The sequence below is a fragment of the Tauraco erythrolophus genome, chromosome 5 (genome assembly GCF_009769465.1).
Source record: "Tauraco erythrolophus isolate bTauEry1 chromosome 5, bTauEry1.pri, whole genome shotgun sequence".
Lineage (NCBI taxonomy): Eukaryota > Metazoa > Chordata > Aves > Musophagiformes > Musophagidae > Tauraco > Tauraco erythrolophus.
The window spans coordinates 73,261,630-73,287,194 of record NC_141469.1 but is presented as its reverse complement, the minus strand read 5'-3'; the positions used below and the strand labels follow the sequence as shown (position 1 = coordinate 73,287,194).

Below are 25,565 nucleotides of genomic sequence, written 5' to 3'. Positions count from 1 at the left end.
ATATTACAATTTATGTAGTCCTAAAAGCCATTATTACGTGATGCACTCATTCCAGATTCCAAAATGTGTTATTATGAAAAAGATGAAAAACAATGGCATATTACTGTCATCTTCAAAGTTCTCCTACTTAACTTGGGGGAAACACAAAGAGATTTCAAGCTTTTCTCAATTATTTTTCTTAACATTTAGATCATATCTTTCATCTTTTAAATATGTCATTATGCTCTTAATCTTTTCTATTTTTCTTCTTTTTAAGCTCTTGTCCACATGCAGGGAGGCAATTAAGGACTTTTTGAATGTGTGTAACTGCAAATAGATAGGTTTAATGAGAGACACTCATACCACCAGCTTTTCTGATGGAAGACATGTTCAAGAATGCATTACCCTTCGCATTAAGCAATATCTATGGACCATTAAAAACAACGCCCATGACACATTTCTGTAGAAAAAAGGCAAGAAAAGAGGTAAAATCCGTGTTTTAATTTAACTCTGCATAAATTTCTCAAGAAACTCCATAATGCTTTCCTAACCTTTCCCATCAAATGAATCAATAAGGAAAGTCATCACAGACATGACAGGTGGGAAGTTTCCATTTATTCTCCTTACATATGGTGAAAATATATTTTATCCAGCACTCTGGAAGCCAGAAACTGACTTTTAGCTTTTTACCTCTCAACTTGCAATCTGAACTCAGATTTTGATTCTTCTCTTTGCAATTAAATGAACGCCGTGTATTAGACTAAAACATTAGTCCTTCGATTAAAAAACAAATCATTTTGAAAACAGGATCCTCTTTATTTTAATTGTGTGGGGTTTTTCCCTCTCTCCTTTCCTAAGATATGTCAAGATTCCTCGACAGATCATCACTGGAGACTGAATCCTGGATGTACGTCATGAAGCTCTGATGCCTGTTCTGAAAGGATAATATCAGGCAATTTCCAAGGAGAGACAGATTCTTAAATCTTAATATGTTGTCTCATCATTAATGAAGACAAAACATTTTTTGCATGATCACTGTACAAACCAGAAGCAGGGCCTTCAAAAGCAGTGCTAAAGTAGACTTTTTGCAGTATTTAAGTACCACATTAATCCTGACAGATTTAAGTGATGAACCAGTGTGCCAAACTCCATCCATGCTCAGCACATAATTTCTGTGTCATACTTGGCACAGAAATATGAACATGAACACCAAATAGTTTAAAGCAATATATACAAATAGGCTTGAGAATGCAGTGGGAAAAGGGTCAGTATTTTCTGTAGAACCTCAGCTGGTCTAATCACTGCTCATTAATTCATGCAGAAAATATAAAGTTAGCTAGTCTACGTTCTTTTTCTCCAAGATAAATATTTTTAAACAAGTCTCTATTAACAAAACTTCTCCCTTTTTTGCCCATGTTGTGTGTTTTTCAGTTTATATTCTTAGTTATATTTCACATGTGTATTTTATGTGTAGAGGTAAGGCAAACTGAACTATATTGCTGATATACAGCCAGTGCCATGAAGTAACATGTGGATAGGAGCAAGAAGAACCCTGGCCAGCAACTCAGATACAAAACTGGTGTTTCACAGCATAAAGTGGTGTATAAAACAGCACAGTGTCACATGAAGAGATGGTACACAGATATTTATAAAAGCTACATTAAGCAGGCAACATTTGACTCCAAATTTATCCCTCTAGTTGTTGATTCCCCACACATAATTTACAAAAGCATTTTAATTAGTTCAAATGAATAACAAGAATAATGAAAGCACTGCCGAACTGTGGGCCTTTTCCAGCTCTTGAGGTATTGTTTGTTACTCTCTTTCTTTCATCAGGCTCATGTAACTGAAGAGTCTGTTTAAAAAAACATGACAAAGGTCTTCAGAATTCTTTTCTTTTCCAGCACTAAAGCTTGTAGCTTTCTTACTCGCTATTAAGAACTACACGGCAACACAAAGCAGAGTACCATAAAAAACCTCTTTAAATTCCAGCATACTGTGAGATTAATCAACTACAGAAATCTGACATTACTGCACATGCAGAGCATTAATTCCTTCAGGCAAAGCTCTAAAAAACATATTCCATAAAGGTATAGATAAAATACTTCATTTTATTTGGGGTAAAGTGGTGGTATCAACTGTTGACTTCAAGTACTTGTATTTCCTGAAATGCTACTCTACCTATACATTTTTTTGTATTTTAAAGTAATTATAACAAAAATCATTAGTGAAAAAAAAACAGTATGTCCAAGTCAACATATTTAGGATCTGCAGAGTATCAAGACCGCTCCCATAGCTCTGCCAGCATGCCCATTGTGTTACAACGTACTGCTGTGCCGTCTCCAAACATCTCCTGCATCACTGCAACCCAGCTATGGTAACTGCTCTCATCCACTTATCCACACCATCTACACCCTTCAACATTTGCTACAAATTTAGCTTCCATACACCATATGGATGGTTGCTGCCCAGTATAATTAATTTCCTAGGCTTCTCTAGGAATCCACCCTATCATTTAGCAAAGAATGCAGCTTTCCATCTGACTCCTATCATGAAGCGAGATTATAGTGCAGGGAAAAGAGTTTACACTTTCATACAGAATATTTTGAAATATGCAAACCAGCATGTTGATCTTCAAGCAAAAAACCATCATTGACATCCTTTGTAAATTGTGACAACATACATTTTTATATCAGGGTTAAATTTAACCACCACTACAAATTATAAATATCAGTGTATGACAAATATCAGTTCAATGGTAAAAAATTCTACAGGCACAATCCTTTTAACCACCAGGGTCCTCACTGCAAACTTAGCAACAGGTGGTGCAATTTCACAGCATCGGTCTTATCAAGATACCCACCACAGCGGAAGCTCTGGTAAGGCTGCTGCTGTCACGAGGAGGGTCTACCAGGACAAAAGCACAGGTTGCATGTATGCATTTCACTTCCATTCACACACTCCTAGACACGCACTATAATTCCTTTTATGCCCAGTGACATGAAGAGGACCTGTATGAGCTAAGTTTACCTTATGCTCTTCTGGGAAAACCTACACCAAAATTAACAGATAGACCAGTATCAACACAGAGAACATCACACTGCTGTAACAACATCAGTTCAGCTAAAAAGATCTGACTTTCTAAAACTTGTGGTGCCTTCAAAAGACAAAGCACCAACTGAGAAATTCTGGACAAACACTCAAGCAACACTACACTCTTTGCAGACAAGTAAATTAGCTTACCCAATATGTAATCTTTGCATATTTGTAAAATATTTATTTGTAAATAACTTTCACACAATCTTAAATTTTAGTAATACATTCTGGCCAGATCAGGAGCATATGAGAGGCAAGAGTTAACACAAAGAGTTAACATTTGTGATGGGCAATGCAATCTGGTGGCAAAATAATGATTTAGAAGGACAGACATAAAGTTAAAAACATGTAGCTTACATCTATGATTGGCATTACTTCAAAGAAGAGGTCTGTGAACAGGAACTGGGGCCACGTAATCACAAGAGGTATGAAAAACTAGTCAATATGAAAACAAGTTATTCTCATCAGCAAGGTTTTACTATCCAGAGGTAAAGATCCAGCTATGTACCTGCAGTGAGAAGACAGCTTGAACACGTTAGAAGTGGACATCGAGGCATTAGTGACATATTTTATAACAAAGCCTGGAACTTTTCATTCATTTTTACTAGACTATAACAAGTACTATCAATTGTAATGGCACAATCAAATGGCAATGTGCACTAATGTTTATTAAAGTAATATTAAATTGCCTGGCAATACCATATTTTTTCATTTCTAGAACTTTGCAGTATTACAGAAATACTGAAGCAACATAAGAATGCAGTATAATACATTATTCAAATAGAAATTTAAAAGCAATAAAATGTTTCAAGAACAAAATGAAGTTTCTTGCCCAATCAGAGATTTCACAGTGGAAAAAAAGTAATGGTTTATTTATCTTGTCTGATGTTAATCTTTGTTGATATTCCCTAAGGTCAAATATATCCACATGAGCTTATGTTTTTATATGAAAATATGATTATTGCACAGGAGATGATTTTTTACATTACTTTCATAAGGGGAAAAAAATAGGCCGATTTTGATTCTCAATCACTCAAGTGAATCTTCAACAGTTTCCACTGCATCGCATATATCTGAACAAAAGCTGAATTTACACCAAGAAGTTTTATCTGTGTAGGCACATGCATGCCTGGCATCTAAAAAGGCAAAAGCTATTCTTCACATGGTGTATCTTCTCATCATACACATGCAACTTCTAAATTCAAGATATATAAACTTGGAAATATTAATTTTACATTAGATGTTAGTGACAAATCAGAACAAAACATATACAGTTTTCCAGAGATTCCAACTGCTTACACTGCTCAGCATCACTTTGGCTTTGAATATCCTAAACATATTTTGCCCTGCTCAGAAAAAAACTAAATAATTCTGGAGAAAGGATTTTTCTCTAGAGCTATGCTAGGTTATACAGATGATCATTTCAAATGACTAGAAAGGAAATGCTGGATTTCCACAAAACACTTCCCTCAAAACTCTTCAGATGGACAGAGCAACCCTACAGCAAATGTACCATATCCTCATGCAAGCAGGTGAGCAAGCTAAAGGCACTGCATTATAAGAACCAACTTCCATTGGCTGGACAGAGGGCACTAAAAAGAATCTGAAAGCAGCTTTTTCCAATATAACATTTTTATAAGTATCATATACCATCTAAAAATCTTATGCAAAACTAATGAGCTTTTTATATTTTGCTATGTTGGCAAATGACTTCTCTGCTCCTCAGATCTTGCACACTCCTGCATACTAACAATACTAAAATCTTTCAAAGGGAACATTTTAACACAACTCTTTTCTTTCATGGCGATATAATCCAAGCAAGACTTTTTTTTTCTTTAATGTGTTTATAATAAAATGCTCACAACAGTGAGAAAATTGAGATTTAAAGCAATATTGTTAGGCTTCAAACAGCATGAGTTCACTGGAACAAGCTAAAAAATATCTTAACACAATCACTTCGCTTCAGCAAGCACTTCATGATTTCTGGATTTAAAAAAAAAAATCAAACAAAAAAATCAAACCCAGAAGTGACTCTCATTTCTAGGTTGACAATGACAATGGGTTACAAAAAAAAAAACAAACAACAAACAACCCAGGTTTAAGTAAGCAAAGTATTACATAAAATCAACAATCTATAAAATCAGTGTCCCAGTATCCTTTTTTGCTCCAAACCACATTTCAAGTCTATAAATGAAATTATACATTTGTATTTCCCTATGTAGGAACATTTTAGGAAATTCTAATTGTGCAATTACTGCCAAGCACATTGGACATCAACTGGTGTTTTGACTAGGCTGTCATAAATGAACCTATACAGAGGAAAAATTAGCAAAAGTGATAGATCTACCCTTCACAAAGCATGGCGAAGACGACATAACAGCTATAGCTCCAGTACCACTGGTATAGAAGTGGAAATATAGACTAAAGCGAAATACATTCCAGAGGAGGTTAAGAAAAAAAGCAGCCATATCCCAATCCTGCAAAATCCCAAAACTTTATTACAAGGATTTTTCTGCAGTTATTTGGGTAAATCAATTATGCTAGGGAGTTTAGCCAATTAAGTGACTGCCAGCCTTAACAGCTAAGGGGAGGTCTCTGGCCTGAAACAAACCATCTCTGTTCAAATTGCCTTTTGGTTTTGCCTGTGTATTGTCAAAGTGACTGCATACAGATGAAGAATAGGGAATTTTAAGACAGAAAATGTGGCTTCACAGAAACTTTAAAAATTTTTTAAAAAGTGTATTTAATACTGCCAAAACAGCTTTGATAAAAACTTGAGTTGTTTATTACCTGCCTAAAAGGATGCCATGGAAGTTTCCTTAGAGGAAACTTAGAAGGATTATTCCTAACATTAAGAGTACAGATTAGTTTCCATATTCTCTGAGCTCAGTAGGAATAAATATTCCCTCAGGTTACTTCTTAGGATATGCCAAATACAGAGTATGATATTTCAGAATAAAATCTGGATTTTGTTCTGAAGAAAATCAGCCTTGAACCACCTGAAAAAGATGGCATTATTTGGGTTAAAAGTATCACTATAACTTTAACAGAAAAAGATGGCATTACATTGCACGTTGCATCCTTTAGAAAAACAGTGCACAAATCATGCTTTTATATATCAGATATCTAATCAGTGAGTTTCCAAGAAAGTCTCACTACAAAGCTAAATAGATATGAAAGGAAAATATTAAGCTTTTAAAACATTAGCAATATCTAATATAGTTTTAAATGCTTATCTCGAAACTGAGTTAACACAAAGGCGTGATGTCTTTGGCTGATGCTTTTTGTGTGGAGCCATTCTTCCTCACAACGGTGTTCTATTAATTTTAGAAATTCATTGGTACCCGAATCTACAACTCAGCACTAATTAAAGCTATCTATACGATTTATTATTGGTGTAGATGAAGCTCTGGTGTTAGACATCTAACAATACCTCCAGCTCCTTAGATCCCACATAGTACTAGATTTGCTCATTCCTGCATTGTAACAGGCAGAGATTGGATCCGGTTTGCACTCAGACGACTACATTTAATTAAACATAAATGGTTCATACTCTGCCCGCAGGTATGCGTGGGTAACTCTCATTCAGCTGAGCCCCTGATTTCAACTCCCATTGACCAATTTCCTTTTATTTGAAGAACAAAACAATGACCAACGGTTCAAGTCCATATGAGGCGGAGGTGGATTTGGTGTGTGGTGAATGCAAACAATGTATTCAGAAGTCTAGATTTTGATCTAGAGTAACTAAAGGACACTTTAGGATTTTGATGCAACAGAATTTTTAAAAGTGAAGATTTTGTTTTCATAAAAAATGTATCTCTAAATTGTCAGCATTAGTATCTTTTTCTGAATGAAAAAGGTGAATAGCGAATATACATGCAACTTTTGAGTTTCCACTATATGGAATCGTATCCATGCACAAAGATTTTGGCCTGACTTGACTCAACACTTCTGTAGTTTTCTTCCAAACAGTAGCACAAAAAAATCAGCTAAGGAAACACTTTTGTGGGCAGCTGTGGTATCATCAGTTCATGCAGGACCAATGAATACATTTAATCCAGAATTCAGCAGGTAGGTAACAAGATAAGGACAGATACAGAGATTCAGCAGATAGATAAGGAGCCTACTTTCACTGAAATGTCCTCATCTTCTGTTTTCAGCCGGTATACCAAAATTCCTAGTGAGCTGAGATATATTATAATGATTATTGAGATTTTTTCTTAGTTATTTTAATGATTGTCACAGAAGGATTAGTTTTACATAGGAAATATAAAGATGTGAAGAGCAGTGGACTCTCTTGGTTAATAACTCTGTTGGTTATTTTGTTTTGTTATTCAAGGGTGCTGACTTTGACAGGGATGAGCCCTTACAAAAATTCCATTTCTTACTAACATCTACTGTAGCATGCCAAATTTTCCACACCATTTTTCAGAACGTCGTAATCCATGTAAATAAATGTTTGAGAACAGTAAATACTGTAAACAACAACTTGTGCTACACCTTGTAGCCTTAAAAGATGTTAATCAACTTAAAACACATCTGCTACCATGTCCTCACCAAAGCATCTCCTTGAAACTCAAAGCTATAAATCAGCTACATAGTGCTCAGCCAGGGATTTGGACTGTGAGGGCAAAAAACTCCTGAAGCAGATTTGCTGTTAAAAAAAACATTTTTATTCCACTGATAGCAATTATGCTTTAACAAGTTTCTGCTTCATTCCCTCGTTCCAGATATTCGCTCCTCTCCCTCAGTTGTCTGCTTTAGGTTTCTGTTCCCGAGTGATGCTGAAGCAAGTAATGGGTGGTCATATCCTAATTTCAAGGTGAGGCTGTGATGAGGGATATGATGGAATAAGGAAGGCACGAACCTCACTTTTTATCATCCATAGCTGAAAATAACTACAGTGTAAGTAGATGCTGCACAAACTCAGAACACCACTGAGAGTTTTCAATTTCCAGTTTGAGAAAACTGTACAAGCATGTAGAAATTTTTGCCTAAATGCTCGGGTACACATCAACACTACAAGTTACACCTCCTGCACTGCTGGAAGGTTTCAGTGCAGTTGCAAAGCACAATGAACAAGGTTTGGAGCTTGCAGAAGGTGACACTTGCCTGGGAAAGCTTCTGTACAAGGTGTAGAACTACTACCTGATTCAACTAGAATACCAGGAATAACTTCTTTATTTTTTCAAAATGTGATTTGGAATCTTTATCCATCAGAAGGGGTTAAGATCCAGATTAAGCATCCCCATCTGGAAGAAGTAAGATTTTAAGTGTCTAATAACTAATACTTAAGTTAGAACTCTATTACCCTGAACGATTTAAGCCTTCCCTACTGGAATCACTATGGGTAGCAATTGGATTTATAAGTATCATTAATATCCAAAGCGAATTTTAAATGTGCACGTAATGAAGGACAGAAAAGGTAAGAGATCACCAAATTTCTTTTTAGTGGTTAAACCCGTACATTTTTTCGCTCTACAATCTTCACCTCAAAAGAAAGAAACAGTTTAAATTATTCAAAATGAAAAGAGAGTCCACTCTTTACAAGGACACAACCTTCACCTGTTTAAATTACAGCTTTGTGCTTTGTATCTTCCCATTGAACAGCTGAAAATTTCTGACTAGTTCTTTTGGAAATATGAATGCTTTTATCTTTAATTTCTGTTTTTCTTTCAGTTTTCAGTACTTCTTTTCCTAAAGTTCTTCAAATATTGCCATGCAAAAGTACTTATATTTACATTTCACAGACACGTATCTTCCCAGTTTGCTTTACTGCATGAAAGAACACTGGATAAAACAGCACAAGCTTGCCACAAAGACTTATGCACAGGCTTAAATTTCAATGGATCAGTCATTTGCTTAAATTTGAATAAGTATGCAGATATTCACAGTACTCTAGTTGATTTTTTTTAAATATATTAACTTCATTATGACACTTTCAGGCTTCAGATAAAGGTGCATTTATGGTGAGTTTCATATTCTGCAAAACTGAATGCATCAAAATCTGTGACTTTCAGACATGGGAATAATACGGAAGAGAATTTTCAAATAATATTCTATATCTATTTTTCACACTTTTCAGTGGGGGATTTGAGCATCAAAGCTATATGAATCCAATTGGCTCCCATGAACTTTTGTAATGTTCTACTGCACATAGCCATTGTATTTTAGCCAAAAAAAAAAATCCCAGATGGAAGTCAAAAAGCAATGGCTACTTGATTTCAAAAGGCACTATTCATACATGCTAGAGGCCTCTATTTTAGAGTTAGAGGCACACATATGTATAAGGACACATGTTCTCTACTAGTTTTTGGAAGCCGGAGCAGCAGCATTACTCTTGGACAGTACAAATTACTGGGCAAAGCCACTGAGCATTAACAGTGTCCAGCATTTTATCTTGAATACAGAGACCTTTTAAAGTCAGGAAATTAAAGTCTACAAAGTGAATCTCAGCTGTTCAACTGCTTTACCACTGTATTTGCATTAATATAAGAAATGGAAAGAGAGATTGTAATTAGTCTTTTGAAGACAGTATAACAGCTGCTACATGTTATACTTATCTAGCTATATAACTCATGGTTTAAAGTTGCTACTTTTAACTACCTTACTGCATCACTGTCTGGAAGAAGAAGCAACCTCAGGATAGGCATGATCTTTAATCAAAGTTTCCCTATAAATTTTGGCTGACCCAAGGTTTATTCTTTATTTTTCCTTTGACAGATGGATAAAGCTGTTGTGAACTGAATTTTAAAAAATACAGCCTTTGACCAATATGTGATGTGATGTGCTCACATAGCCACCACTATGCATCCAAGGTGACAGATCTTTAGAACAGGCATGAATTTTTCATAGGTGTGCTTGAATGAACAAGTTTATCCCTGTGTCATCAATATACAATGGGATTCATAACCCCAAGAAACCCGAGAAGTAGACGGCAAGACAGCAAATCTGCTCTCTGCTCATCAGCATTCATAGGATAGACAGGGCTGAAGTTCATGTTTTCAGCAGCAGTCCTGATCACAAAATACATATGCTTGTTGGAAAAGAACGTCCTAATGTAAGCAACTACAGATTCAAGATTAGAGGCCTCACAAAATGTAGTAGCTCTAACAAAATGGTCTACAGCTAACCCCTCTTGTAACAAAAATGTGATGATTGAACAAAGATTAGCATCTGTTCTTCCATTCGCTGTTAACAATGAAGAATCTTTACATAATATAGATATAATAGATAGAAAACATCAAGTTCTTTGCCTCCAACATCAATGAAGGATCTAAAGAGGGTTAGAACGTAAAAGAAAAAAAAATCGAGATCATACTTGATAAAAAGCATCTTGAACACTGATCAACTATATCAATCAAAAAAAAAAAAAGTTAAAAATAATTAACCTGCTATCATTTCCAGGTAACTAGTTAGCAGTACATAACAATTTTCTTATGCCAACAGTGATACGCAGACATACTCCAATCACGTTACGTTGCATTCAATTCAAGCTAAAATATGCGATTTTTCAGTAAATCTAACAAGCAAACAATAAAATACTAAGCTAACTGTTGCTTCCAGGGTTCAAGGAAGGTTGCTTAGCAGCTATTTTAGATTTCTTGTCATGGCACTGTATTGAACCACTGACACCTGCACGCATAGTTGCATATATTAATTCTTCAAGAAATATCTCTGCAGCTTCACTGTTACGAGACAAGACACCTCTGAGGATAAGCAATGGAACCGCCTTGGACAGCCTGATTTATTGGCAAGGTACAAGAGAATCCAATGGGGTTGGCACAGGCATCTTATTTCGTGTGAAGTATTTCTCTCCATTTTCCCCAATGAAAATGCAACAAATGAGTAGAAGAAATTCTTTCTGCATTACCAGGAGTCCCCTAAGGCTGTGTCATTACTCTGGTTTTACCCTGGTAAAGAAAACGTAGGCTTTGACACTGCTGAACCTCATGTATGCTTAACCGAGCACCCCCAAAGATACATTGCTTATACTTGTTTCCTAGTAGATTTGAAATTTTGCCTGCCTCCAATGGCTACTGGTTTGAAGACGATCACAAAGAAGTGTCATGTATTATTAAATTCATTTATAATCTCTACTGTCAGTTTTGACTATTTACTAATGATTATATTTCATTGCATATAACAAGGAGGAATATTTGGAAAATATTTTAGGAAGTATTCGGTGTCTAAGGAAAATCAGTGGGGATTAAGGAAAATTGCTTTCTTCACCCACATCAGGCTAACTTTAAGCAAACTGCAGCTTATAAAAGTAACTGACTGCCACACAAACACATTTATGAAAATCATAGATACCTGTTTTCAAGACAAGATTAAAAAAAAAAAACAACAAATTAATTAGCTAGTCCCATAAGAACCTGTATCAGACCTTCCATTAGACGTATGCTTCCTCCATAGTCAGTGTTAGCAAAAATAGTGCACAAAAGTAAGCTTTCTGAAAGATCTACTTTTCCTGTTATTTACTTCGCAAAGGTCAGTTAAGAAAACAGGTGAATGTGGCAAATCAGGTCAATGCCACCTACGAGAATAAGGGATGCAAGGATGCTTTGGCTTCATCGAAAAGAAACTAATCATTTTATGATCTATTGACTGCCCAAAATCACTGGAGGACCTGTAACCCCATTTGTGAAGCCTTAGTGATGGCTAAGTTTGAGTTAGCTTGCTCCAACCCAAGAGAGGAAAGCAAGTTACAAAAATGTACTCGTTATCTTTTCTTGTCTAAAGCTAGACTTCTTGTCTGTCTTTTATTGCTTTTTTTGACATGTTCTGAGGTCATGTTTGAAGCAGCTGTCAACAAGCAAAAAAAAAAGCCAGCCCTTGCTTTCTCCCAGTGCCACAAAAGGTATCGCCCTGCCAAAGGAAGTATATTAGGAAAAGCTATCCATTCCTCCCGGGCATAGTCTGCGTCCAGACTATGACACAGCCGGGCTGAGCAGTGCCTGTACTCGCGCTGTTCCCTGACTATCAGCAATGCTACTAGGCTAGGTGACGGGAAACAAGGCTCAAACAAGGAAGTATTTCCAACAGATAATGCTGAGCCCTAAACTCATTTCAGTTCTGTTAGCAATTTGTCTGCAGGCAGCACAACAGATTTGTCTCAATTCCCATTAAAGGCAATTTCATCAGCTTTTCAATACGGCTTTGGACAGGCTCGGGATGGTAATGAAGCTGTGCATAATAATCACGGCAGCTATACGTTTGGAGCGTGTGGCCTCTGCAGCGGTGCTGGGTGGCAATTTCGCAGAGGACCGCTAATAGGGATCAGCACAAAACCACCAGTAACACAACCGACTAGCTTCACAGCCCCCAAATTCTCCTTCCTTATGGAAGAGGATGTCAAGGTCAATGAATATTTGGGAAGTTGAGAAGGTCACTGAGCTCAATCGTACTCACCATTATCTAACCCTAGCAGTTTTCAATTCATTCGTTCTTGACAGCAATTTGGAGTTAGACTGAGAAATTTAAGGTTATTAAATGATCTAAACAAATGAATGTGGGTGAAAGTGAAAAGCAATTGTAAAGATATGTCTTTTCTTTCCCCAAAATGCAGAATCCAGAAAATTTCAGTTTATAACACTGTGGCTGCAAGGTATAAAACACTTCCTCACCTTTTAAAGGTGATCCATACAAGAACAGGAACTGCACACGCAGGCACAGAAAAGGTCCCAAAAGAGCAAAAATTAGTCTAAATCTCGACATCTTCCCCTCACTTGTGATTGCACGCACATATGTCAGTTAGTCTCAGGTCTCTTGATAACGATTTTCCACAATACAGAGTCTTTCTTTTTTCTCACATACAACTGTGGAAAATGCTGCATATCAATCTCATAGCAAACACTTCATCCAAAACAAGAGTTGAGACTTTGGAGTACACACGCTTAGTGCCCCTACACGTGTGTCTCAATGTTCAGTACTCTTACTTCAGTACTAAAACCAAACAAGCTGTAAGGTACTTGGCATCATCAGGTAGGCACTCTCACTTTACGAGTAAGCACAGAAAATTTGATGACATATTTAGCAGAGTTTGTGTAACTGCTGGGTTGTAGGTCAACGTCAACACGTTCCCATATCTGGAATTTGAAAGAGACACACAGAAATAACACAGTATTGTTTAACACATATTTCAATAATAGTTGATAATATATTTTCCGGACAGATTATTTCTTTTAAAAGAAATCAAAGAACCTTCTCCTTTATAAATTCATTGTCATATCATGAAAGTAAGGGTGCTAATTGGCTTTAGCTACATTTTCCTTTACTTCAAGGGACAGAATTTCAGATATTTCCAACTCTTGCAGATTGCGCCAGTTTCAGTACAAGACTGAGCATTTCTCATTACTAATCTTTTAAATCTTCTCAACAGATATATTAAAACTCTGATTTAGATCAAGTATACAAGATGTTTTAAATGGTTTTATTTAATATTTGCTCTATTGCAGACTTGATGCTATAAGTATTCCCCCTTTCTGGCGTTCTTTCGTCTAACATATACAAAAATTGAGGTATAGATGATGTTTAGAGCCAAAAAAAAAATAATAAAAATAATAATAAAGTTAACACTCAGCTTCGCAATATTAAGTATAACATGCATGTGACTGTGCAATCCTATTTGAAAGCAGTTAAGCTTTAGTGAAATACAAAACTGATAATTTTCCCCATTCCTTCCTCCTCTAGCTTGTGCATTCATTACTTCCAGGTTAAGAGAATAAAGAGGAAAGCATGCCAAAGAAAGTGTGAAGCTATAGCACAGATGCCCCAATCTAAGTGAGCTTTATGAGACAGGATGAAATCTCTTGTAAATGGACCCAGAAAAAAAACCATAACTCATACACATTGCTCTTTCATTCACCAATGCTCTTTGCGAAGTGCTTTTTGTCACACAACTCAAAATCTCTTAACTCCAAAAATTGGTGGTAGAAAAATGGGGGAGGGCAGGAAGAAGGAACACAAAAACACTGACATATTATAGAAAGATATTAAAAAGCTTCTGCTTCAAACATTTCATGTTATTTAGTCTTTTCCTTGGAAAGCTTTCATAGCTTCTTTGACTCAGAACATAATCATTTCTCTTGTGTACACACAGCGGTTTGTAATGCTGAAAAATCTTTCTTTAACTGTTTCCATAGTAACCAAAATAGTTCTATTATGTGTATTTAATTGTTCCTTTTTCAAGTATAATCTGTTATTGTAGCTGAAGTCAGTGTTCTGTTGTCATCTAAATTATGGATTCCCTGAAGTTTATCAGACATTCATTATAAATTCAAGTTTGCTTTCAATAATTCAGAATTTAAAGCATTTAGTGTATTTTATTATGTAGTATCACATTAAACAAATAATTCAGGAATAAGTATGTAGATAGCACAAAGCTGGAATCATTAAGTATTATTTTGAACAGGTGAATTTTAGTCATTTCAATTATAAATATGAGGATAAACAAGCCTTGCTAGAGCTCATATCACAATTCTCCACCTGAACGGGGATATGACTCCTTTCTGAACTATGGCTCAGCTTTGTGATTCATTCCTGTAACGTTCTCTAAATGTGTTCCTGGTTTTAGGTGACATCTTTAAAAAACAGAAGTAATTTCTGGGAGAATAAATGAAAAACGATGATTTGCCTACTTAAGCTTTCTTAAATAAAATAATCTATTTGTACCAATAATATATTTATTCTCTGAATTTTAATGGCAGTGTATGATTTTCTACTGCAGCACAGTTGAAGAGCAGAGAACTTGAAAACAATTACAGGTAGTATTTATTATTACACATCATACTTGCATTATGCCATCTCAAGTCCATCTGACATTAAAGTAAAAAATATTTTGTATGCTATTTACACGTATATTTGCTCCCACAACACCAGCACAGGATTTAGAAAGTAATGCGGTAATCCTACTTCCGAACACTTGTGCTTCCTCACTGACACATAAATGCTATTTTCTATCTTCTCCATTAGTTAACCCAGAGTGTACTGTTCTTTTGACACGAAAAAAAAACATTCTTGGTTCTTGCAATGTTTATTCCAGGTTGTTTTGTGGCTCTGATTTGGGGTCTCTGTCACCTCTGCACCTACTCTCTGCCAGGAGAGATGAGTCCTTTTCAACTTAGTAGCTTCCAAAGTAGTAACCTGGGCACATATTAAAATTATATACAAAGATGTATATTATACAAAGGACATAATAAAACAATCATTGGAAGCAGGACTGGAATACTCCTGAAAAATCAGTATTAAAAAGTTTGAATAAAGGGCTGGGAATGGAGGACTAGGTCAGTACAACTGTTAAATGATCATCATTATACTTTCGGGTGAATATCCTATAGACTTTCTGCATAAACAAACAAACAGATAGATAGAGAGTTTTACCAAGAGTATGGGTTACAAACATGACTAATGAAAACATGGGAAAGTTTATCTCAAAGCTATCCCTCTTTTTCCCCTGTCTGTGCTTCCCTTGATTCTTCCCAACAGCTCACTCCCAGTAACATCTTAGCCGTGTTTCCCCCCTCCTACTTGTCTTGCTTATCCCAGGAATCCTCCTGGGATATGGCGGATTCACTGAACATATAAAACAGCTGATCTTGGAGCAAAACAGAGAGGGAGTTGCAGGTTGTGGCATATGTCATACTTTGAAGTATACGTACATGCTTCTGAAAAAGTCACCTCACAGTTCTGATGCAAGCACTGCTCTCTTTTTCTTTCCCTTCTTTTTTTTGAAGATATTTTTTAAAGATTTTTTAAAGAACAAGCTGATGTTGTGGGCTGTTGTGACGGAAGATCTAAATCTGGATTATTAATAGGTGGATATATTTGCAATACATGCTGTTACGTATTTAATCAATGTAGCAGCAGCAAATCTCTTTCATGTGCAACAAAAGCTACATACTACTCCATTGTGTACAAGATGAAGAGAGGATTAAAATACCAAAAGCAAAACAATTTGTAATCAAAACAATTGGAGTAAAATCCTACTATATCTCTAAATACTTAGTAAATGAACCTGGTGCAGGAAGCACATGAAATACTGGTATGGCACAGGAAAAGAAAAATGAAAAATTTTTTTCCCTCACAAGCATCAGTGAATTTTTACATGGCTACTGCAGCTACTACTGATGAAAAGCAGTTTGGCCAGTTGATCTCCTTAGTATAACACAGCTTAACCCTGCTCCTGGAGCACAGAAGGGAGAACTTTTATTTGTACTCCTTCATAACTCCTTCATAATATAGATAATATTCACTGTTGCTTGGTACAATATTTTGTCTTTACAGCTAAATTTTATTGCAATATAATTGCAAATGTATGTCTCAATCCAACTGCAACAATGCTGCATGTGTCTTAATGTGTTGATGCATGTCCTTTTGCTTTTGTCTCACACGCTTCCTACCTCCCTGTTTCCAGCTTGCTTTTTCTTTTTTTTTTATGCTGTGTCTTGTATCTTGCATATGGTGGGAGAGGCTAATACAGCCACTATATTGACTGGAAAAAGCCAGGAGTGAGAACAGGAGCAGTAGTACCACCTCACCCTTTTAGCTATAGCCTTCCATCTCCGCTATCAGTAGTATTATTCACACAAACAAATCACAATATATTCAATACCCAATGTAAACATAGGTTTTGATTGATTACTAAAATCCCTGCTCCCAGGGCTATTCCTAAGTACATTGAAAATGTACATACAGGAGTAAGAAGGATGTTGCCTCCATATCTATGTTAACTCCAGAAAAAATATATAAGAATAAAAAAAGGAGCTGGAAGTGGGGGTAAGGAGATTGTTCTTAAAATTATTTCTGTCCTTTCTCTAATATCTCTTTTTTTTCATGCTACAAAACAGAGCAAATATTATTCTTAGAAATACTAATATTTAGATTATGCACACTTCTGGAGCCTCTTTCCCCATTTAGTTTTGCAAAATAAAAAGTGAAATCCCACTGATCATATGTGAAACATAGCACGCAGGTATGTATATCTCAACTTGAAGCACCATGGAGCACTTGCTGTATTTTTAAGGAGTATGCTGACTGAACTTAGTTTGGTCCAGCATTGTTCCTAATTAAGTCACAACAATGTGACTCAGAGTAGTATATTTTCTTAAAAAGTTAATTCTAATACAGTCACGGCACAAGATGATGGGTTTTAGGAATGTTCTGCAAAATACATGGTTCAGAAAACCCCTCAATAAAACCAGTAACAACACCATCACAACACTATTGTTTTTCACTGATTAGATTCAAAAGACTACTTGATAATGTTTTAACTAAAAACATACAACGAGTTATAAAACAGCACACCATAGTCCAATAGCTACACCCTGTAATCATAAATGCAAATCTACATAGTTTTTTCCTGGCATCTCTCCTTTCCCCCACCTTCCAGTGACAGTAAGAAATTACCAAGAAATGTTGTTCTTTGTTATGCTTCAGAGATATTACTAAATTACTGTGAAAGTGAAACAAATACATCTCTGCTACATACTTGATCTGTTTTTTCTAGTTTTAATCCACAAAGCATTTGTCTAATCAAATTAAGTACTTCACCATCCCAGCATTACATGTACAAGCGTATTTCCTTCATATTTGTTTTCCATTTTACGGTGCTGTAATTGTTCACAAGTAATAACATAGTTGATTATTTTTTATATTTGAGCTGCAATTATGCTTTGAAATCTAATTTGTAAGAACTGAGGTTTTATTTTAATACAAACACCACAGACTTCTAAACTACAAAACAAATTATCCCCCGGTCCCTTCTCCCCCACCATCACCACAGCTCCCCGCCTCTTTAGTATTTAGAGAATGCTACCTCAGACTGATGTTTCTGCTGCACAAACGTTAAGGACTCAAGCTTGACTTAATTTCCTTGTGAGATGATAAAATACAACCACCGGCTGTGGCTCAAATACAACTTTAATTACGGTTTAGCAACAGCTGATGCTTTTACATAGCAGAAAGTATAATTCTGTTTCTGGAGCGGTTACCTAAGACTAAGCACTTCCACTTAATTTTGTGCAGGTTTGAATCAAAGAAGTCAAGTTTAACAAATATTTTTTGTCCCCATTTTACAGCAACGTAACTTCTGTATCCTTTCAAGATTTTGGACACACTAGCATACAGGAAAAAGGAATAAATGGGCACAGCTGGCACTTCTCTCTTTCTCCCCATTTGAATTAAATGCGCTTTCTCCCAAAGCCCTCAGTTCTGTCCTTTAAAATCATGTTCCTTCAATGAAGTCTCACAGTGACTCTAAATTCTCATTAGGTAAAACCGGGCATCGAGGTTAACGATGGGATTTAACATTGCCTTCCCAATTGCTGCAGCATGCTACAAGAATTGATTATTGAAATACAAATTTAACAACCACTATACAATATAAGTGCATATGAACTAACTTTATGCTTAGACTGTCATAAAAATGGCTTTTTTGAAATGAGGAAAAATACCAGACAGCAAGACCACAGCATTTGTTTTGAGGTTTCATTATGTTGTCCTAAAATCAAAGTTCTTTCAGCCCCTTGGATAAGTACCCGCTAAATAAAAACTTTAGATCTCCTTTAATATATGAAGCTGAGAGAGTAACGATGCTTGTTGAACAGAGTGTCTCTGTTGACATGAATTTAGGCTGGATGAAAATGAAGTCTATTTTCCACAGGGAACTACTTTTTTTAAATCCCAAGTAAATGAGTGAGTCTTTTTCCACATGCCCAACTGTGACCCTGGCTCAAAAGCACATTATGTCTGAGTGGTTTTGTACAGTCATCCCAGCAGATGATGGGTGTGCTCTACAGTAGCTGCCACATAGGATAATGGGAAACACCATAATTTTATTAGAATAACGAACCCTGTAAGTGACTAATGCTACAATTTAGAACAGCAGCTCTTCAGATGTGGATCTCCAGATAAAATGATTGATGTTGAATTGCCTAAGTCTGTTTCAGTGGCTGGGCTTCCTAGAACCTCTCAACCATCTCTGCCTGCCTTGCCTGCAGTAACCATTCTTTTCAAGGAACCAGGTAAGATTTCCTTTACTTCAACTAAGTCTCCTTTTAGACTTGCTCCAGAGGTTAAGGAGTCTTGGTATACATGTAATCATTCCCATTTCATCACACAATAAAAACCTTAGTTCAAAATTCAAATTCAAACAAATGTCCTATCTAATCATAACTGTGTCTTATGGTTCATTGCTCTAATTACAACGTATATGCCAAGAATATTTTTCAATGATTATTCAAGAGCATTAGCTTAGAAGAACTCTTGGCTGCTGAGCGTCAGGCTGCCACTTTGGGATTCAGTTGATATCGGTGGTCTGACTCATATTTCTCAGTAATTTAAACATAGTAGAAACTTCCAGACACTACAGTACACACAAGATAAAATTTCCATGCTTGAAGCAAGTGCATCTTTAGCACTTGCCTTTATGTATCTATCTGACTGACAATCAGCATCTTTTCAAATAAGATCTCTAACTAAATACTGCAAAGTTACTTATATCAAAGTATTTATTTTCGGGAAACTTCTGGACATGAAGAATGAGCAAATCAGATGACTAAAGCTTCCACTATCGCAGAAGTGTCCAGTGGAGAACATCATGATTCACAGAGAACAAATAAAAGAAGGACGCACGGGAATGCACAGATTTTAATTTATTTTAGGAATAAAAAAATTGTCTCGGGTCTGACAAATAAATAGATAATCTTACTCTGAAGGGCATTTTTATTAGAGTGATGGCCAAAACCGGAATGACATTATGGTATTATAAAGATATATAAGTTTAGGGATGTAAATGGAACAAAGTGATCTTTTATTCTTGCTTCGGGCTAAACCAGAGCCATTTTCTAAATGTAACTGTGATTTAGTGACAATGTTTTTCTTATAATGACTTCAGGTCTAGGTAAGAAATTATAGTCGTTGATGCATTTATGTTGTCCCAATATGTTGTTGCTGCCGAAGCAGGGGAAATTTGTATTCCAGATGACTGTAATTGCATTGTCCTTAGTTTGTACAGTCCAACGCTATAAGTTAGTTTTGGTCATACTCCCTGCCAATGTAAATTACAATAACTATTTTGACTCCAAAAGTTCTACATGAATTTTCACCATTTGGAGCTCAGACACGTCACTTTTCAGCAAACCTGTATTATCCTTACACATTTTTATTTCCTGAATTTTCTTTTATTAATAAAGACTAGCTACACAATGATAAAATGCACTAGTCTTATGTTGAAATTACAATTATCTCAGCTTGGAAATGCCATAATGTTCTTGATCCTCCATGCTTTGATTCAAAGTGAACTCATTAAGCCTCTTACTTAGTGTTCCATCTCTATATCTTCTCATGAAATGCCATTAATTTCAGTCACATCAATAATACTTTAAGGGCAATGATTGAAAAGCTTATGGTTGATTGTCCATTAGAAACTAAGTCTCTTCTCAGAGGGGAGAGGAAGCTTTCCAAACAGTGACCATATTTGCAAAGGATCGGAGCTTTTTTGGCAGGGCTGTAGATAAAAACTACGTTAACACTTTTCCTCCATAGGACAATTGCCATCATTCCTCTGCCTCTTGCACTACTAATGACCACACAGGAAAAGACAGGACTTGAACTATAAAATACTGAAAATATTAAGTGCTGTAATTTCAATTAGTTAGTAGCTCTCAAAAAACAGCTTATTCAACATTTGCAACAAAAGATCAGGTTAAGCTGTACAGAGCTTCTTAATCCTTTGGTTGCAAACAGTTGCACAACTGTAATTTCTGTTACACTTGTTTGTACAGAATTATTTGCGTTTTGGCACTGGCCAGGCACAGAGAAAAAACAGAAACACCAGAGCCTGGTTTACTGTTTTGTTTTCCCTCAAAGCAAGCAGAAAGAAGAAGTTACCAGTTTGAGCAGCTTAGACAAGCGGCACTGTCAGGTAGGAGTTTCAGCTACTTAGGGTTAGGGAAAAGCAGACAATAAAAGAAGTGTAAATATTATATTTTTCATATTTTCTGAAATGTTTTCCATTTCAGAGAAGACATGAGTACAGTAAAATAACTCATTTTGCCCTTATGTGTAAAAAACCAATACAGGATGTACAAGGAGACCATGGAATTGTTAAGCCATGGGCTACAGCTACAAGACCTCACTGCCTGAATATCACAGAGGGCTGAGACTCAGCCCTCTGTGATATTCAGAGTTTTGGGGTATACAAGTTAAGACTATTCAGGTACACAAAGATAAGCATAAAAATCAAAGCATCAATGTCATCTCCAGTAGAGGTAATTATGAACACAAATAATTATAATTCACCTGTGCAGATCAGCCCATACATGGACTCTGCACTCAAGTAAATGGAATTCAACATGGGCCAAGGGTGTCCTCTTGTTTGATGTTTACATTACAGAGAAATGACACTGGAATATTTAGACATAAGAATTGGGATCTGTTTTGCTTCAATTAAAACTGGATATGAGGCAAACTATCTACTTATAGAAAGCACAGAGCAAAATGAGAGAAGTGAAAGGTACACATTGCTTGAGATTTTCTTAAAGCCCTCTGCAATTACTTTGAAGATTTCTACAATATATACTGAATTCTAGTTCTAACAACACACAAAAGTTTTCCAGAAACTGTTTCATTTCCAATATAGTTGCAAAAAGCGTTGATTTAAAGATACTAATAAAATGATGCTGTTCCATGTGAAGAAGTTCAAATATGTTTAATCTGTTTAAGCACAAGGTTGTTTCTTTTGGAAAGAATTTCAGAGCCACAAGTCATATTTTTCAATGTGAAAATTGGAAGACTAGCAGAGGTCAGAGCATGTTTCTGAGACCTCTCAGTACACAAGACAAGCACAATTTAACTCTATGTGCTTAGAAGATATCACTAGTGAGGAAAAAAAATTTAAAAAACGAGCACACCAGAAAAGCACATGCTAAACACATACAGGAGCTTTCTTACTTTGAACTCATAAGGGACTATGAAATGTTGAAACTGCTGAAAGCAGAGGAAAAAGCCAATCAAACAACAGTGCAGGCTTGCCTTTTAGTGGAGAGAAGGTAAAAATGTACAATGCTGTTTGAACTAACCATAAAAATTATTCTGGATTTCAGCACAGTGTTTCGCAGCCCATTGCCTTTTCCAGTCCCTTAGTATTCAGAAAGGCATATGACTAAAACACTAAAACAATTAGATGCTAAAAGTATATGAAACATTAAGTCACTGTAATGATACCTAGATGATAGGCAATATACTGTGTTAAACGTTTAAGCGCAGGTAGATTAGGATGAAATGGGTTTATCATCAGCTTGAAAAAGACATCACAGTTAGATACAGACTTAAGCCATAGAACTGTACCAAGATCACATCTCGTCTAATCTAATCCACTAGTGGTGTTTTGGGGTTTGTTTGGGGCTTTTTTTGACATTTTTTTTCAACTAAGCATGAATGGCAAGGACCAATAATCATCTCCTATTATCCATTGTCATGTTTTTACCTTCCACACCTTAAAATGCACAGGCCTCAAGTTTGTTTTGTGATAAAGCAGTTTCATTATATTTTCTTTCTTTTCATGAAAAGAGTTATTTTCATTCTCCAAGGACACTATTGTAAAGAAACAACCATCCTGCCTGGTGTTGCAAGACAAACGTTACTACGCGTGCTGTGGTTATGATTCTCATCTAATGCAAGATACCAAATTACAGTCTATTTAATGAAACAGAATTTCCTTGGAAGACCACTACCACGCTTTTGAAGATGCCATCATATCTCATATCACAGCAGTAAAATAGTCACTAAAAAATACTGAAATTTCTCAGATGAGCAGAGCATTTTGAAATTATGTTCTTTCTAAAAATCAACTACTGACTAGAAAAACTGTGCAAGAATGAAAGGACTATTTAAACAAAAAGAATTGTCTTATTAAGCCTGTTAAAAAGTCAATTTCTCAGAGTAAAAATGCCCATTTCCTCTATACACCTCATTACCAAAAGCCTTGGAAAAATAAGTAGGCTAATGAACAAAAGCAGCAGCCTGTCCTCAGGCCAATTCCTGCTTTTGGAAATGTCTGTGTAACCCCGATGAAACAGAACGGAGGTGTATATGCATATCCACAAGACAGAATCTGACCTGATGTTTAAATTGCACTTGTAAAAGATCATGCTATTTGAATAACTCACTGTTTAGACACATCAGGCATTATTGTCTGTTCCTTTCTGCTCGTATCCACTGTCGGCTCTACAGGAGTAAGTACCACAGCAGCACACGAGACTATCGACTGGTACGAGTCTTCCCGGCAAACTGTAAAGATAAAAAAATCTCATTGTTAAAGAGCGAACTCGGTTTGTATTTTAAATGTTTAAAATAAAATAACAAAACCAAAAAACACCCAATCAAGTCATATTGTGTTGAACAAAAATGCAAATGATTAACCAGACTTCATTGTGGTCACCTGCAAGGAAAACTTCACCGTTTTTCACATTTCCTAAAGTGCTTGGCACTTTTTTTGCCATTGACTGATACTCCCATCAAAATTCACTGAGTTTCAGCTAGCCCAAGATCTGATGTCAGTCTGCTCTAGCTCATTGGTCTGAGTCCTAAAAGGACTCATATTTCCATAAATGACATCAGAACATGATGCATTTCTTTTTTCTTTTTCATCATAATCTGAAAATGAAAGTGGAAATTATGGACAGTTTTCAGGCAAACCTTCCACCTTCAAATATTTCAGACTTCGTAAGAAACAGATTTGAGAAAATCTGATTAGTGATTTTTTTGTCTTCAACCATTACAACTCACTTTAATCCATAAAGGCCAAATCCAAATGGTTTAGGAGTGGGATCTGATATATTGATTCATGATTTCCATTAATACAAATTATTTATGTATTACTTTGCTGGATGATATGACTTAGAAGATATTTAGAAGTAAAAGAATGATCATGTATTTCAGCTGAGCATCTGGCTCAATTAGCACTAATAAATGAATACTCAAAAGTTCCTGACCTCCAAACAGACAACAATATTTGTTAAAAGTTATTCTAAATTGTGTCACTAGTAATTTAGCACTTAGCAGTCACCACTCTCACTGATTTTGAAGGTATAGATTTCCTTTACAGCCAAGGTGCACCTTTATGAGCCAAATAAAAGCTGGAATTAAGAGTTGTTTGTACTGAACAAAGCATGGCAGCTTCTTATCTACATTTATGGTACTATTAAATATCATATATAAACAAGAAGAAATGTAATGACCTATCTCTTAAGCAGAAAGTCACCCAGTATTTTATATGTAGAATATACAGAACTATTTTACAGAGTGAACACATGCACATATACAGTCAACAACAAAGACTGTAAAACAAGGACGACTGCTACAAATTCTCAGCAATTCAAAGCCAGAAAGAACCTATTTTACAAATACATTTATGCAAGATTGTGGCAGCTGGGAACGTTGATCAGTGACAGTTATCAATGGAAAACTTGTTTCTGAAGACTTACTTACCTTTCATCCTCCACAATCCTGTGTCTCCTTCTCAGGACCCACAGACAATGCACTTTTTGCCCAGTCTATGCTCCTCTTACAAGAGCAGCAAAACTGGAGTAAAATTTCATCCATATTGTCTTGACTGGGTGAACAACAACTAACTGTGGTGCTTTACCCTGAGCACTCAAATTACATTCAGCATGAATTCAGCACATATCAACATGGTACACTTCATGCCCAACAAACATGCTGGAGCAGTAACTGGTGCTATAAGGTAGCCAGAGAGCAGATTTTAAAGAAACAGGTCAGAACAAGATTGGATTTTTCTACAAAAGTCGGAAAAATTCAAAAGTCTTTCTTTTCAGAGCAATTCTGAACCATTCAGTAAGCAACACAAATGACCAGAGCACAGGTAGGTTCTGGTAGGAAGAAAATCTTTTTGCGGAGTACATATAATAACGTTTAACGCATTTGATGTTCTCCAGTGTTGCTCATGCTTGTGTTTGTAAATACTAATGTGCACATTGTGCAAAGTGACTAAAACACGTAAGATGACCAGTACTGAAACTTTACCTTTATCTTTTTTTGGAACCAGCACTACTCAACACTTTGTCACTATCATAGACATCCATCTCCAAAACACGGTCATACACAAAACCAACTTGCTATGTTGCCTAAAGCTATGCAAGTAGGATATACGTTATAGCTTGATGCATAACAAATTAAGGAGGGAATCAATGCAAAATACATTGAAATAGTGAAAGACTACATAAGAAAAAAATAATTTTAGGTGATTTTTATTCTACTATGTTACATGCAACCAGCAGACCATCTACTAGTAAGGTGCTATTTGGTAGGCACCAAGTAACGTGCAAAATAATATCTTCTAATTACAACCAGTGACTGCATATGCACAAATAAGAACATTTATGTCTATTTGACTCTTCATTTACAGTCAAATAATTGTAAAAATATATGGTTGTCAAAGGGTGATACTGATATTCAGTGCCAGAATT

The 25,565-nt window shown here is 35.9% G+C and overlaps 1 protein-coding gene across 3 annotated transcripts in view; it reads right to left on the bottom strand.

The window, feature by feature from the left end:
- The window catches only part of CCSER1 (coiled-coil serine rich protein 1), a 677,421-nt gene that overhangs the window by 528,101 nt on the left and 123,755 nt on the right, over positions 1-25,565 (bottom strand). For all 3 annotated transcript variants that reach the window (XM_086612211.1, XM_086612212.1, XM_086612210.1), the window contains exon 4: positions 23,247-23,367. In XM_086612211.1, the coding sequence (XP_086468337.1) occupies positions 23,247-23,367 (121 nt within the window). The remainder of the gene's footprint in view (positions 1-23,246; positions 23,368-25,565) is intronic.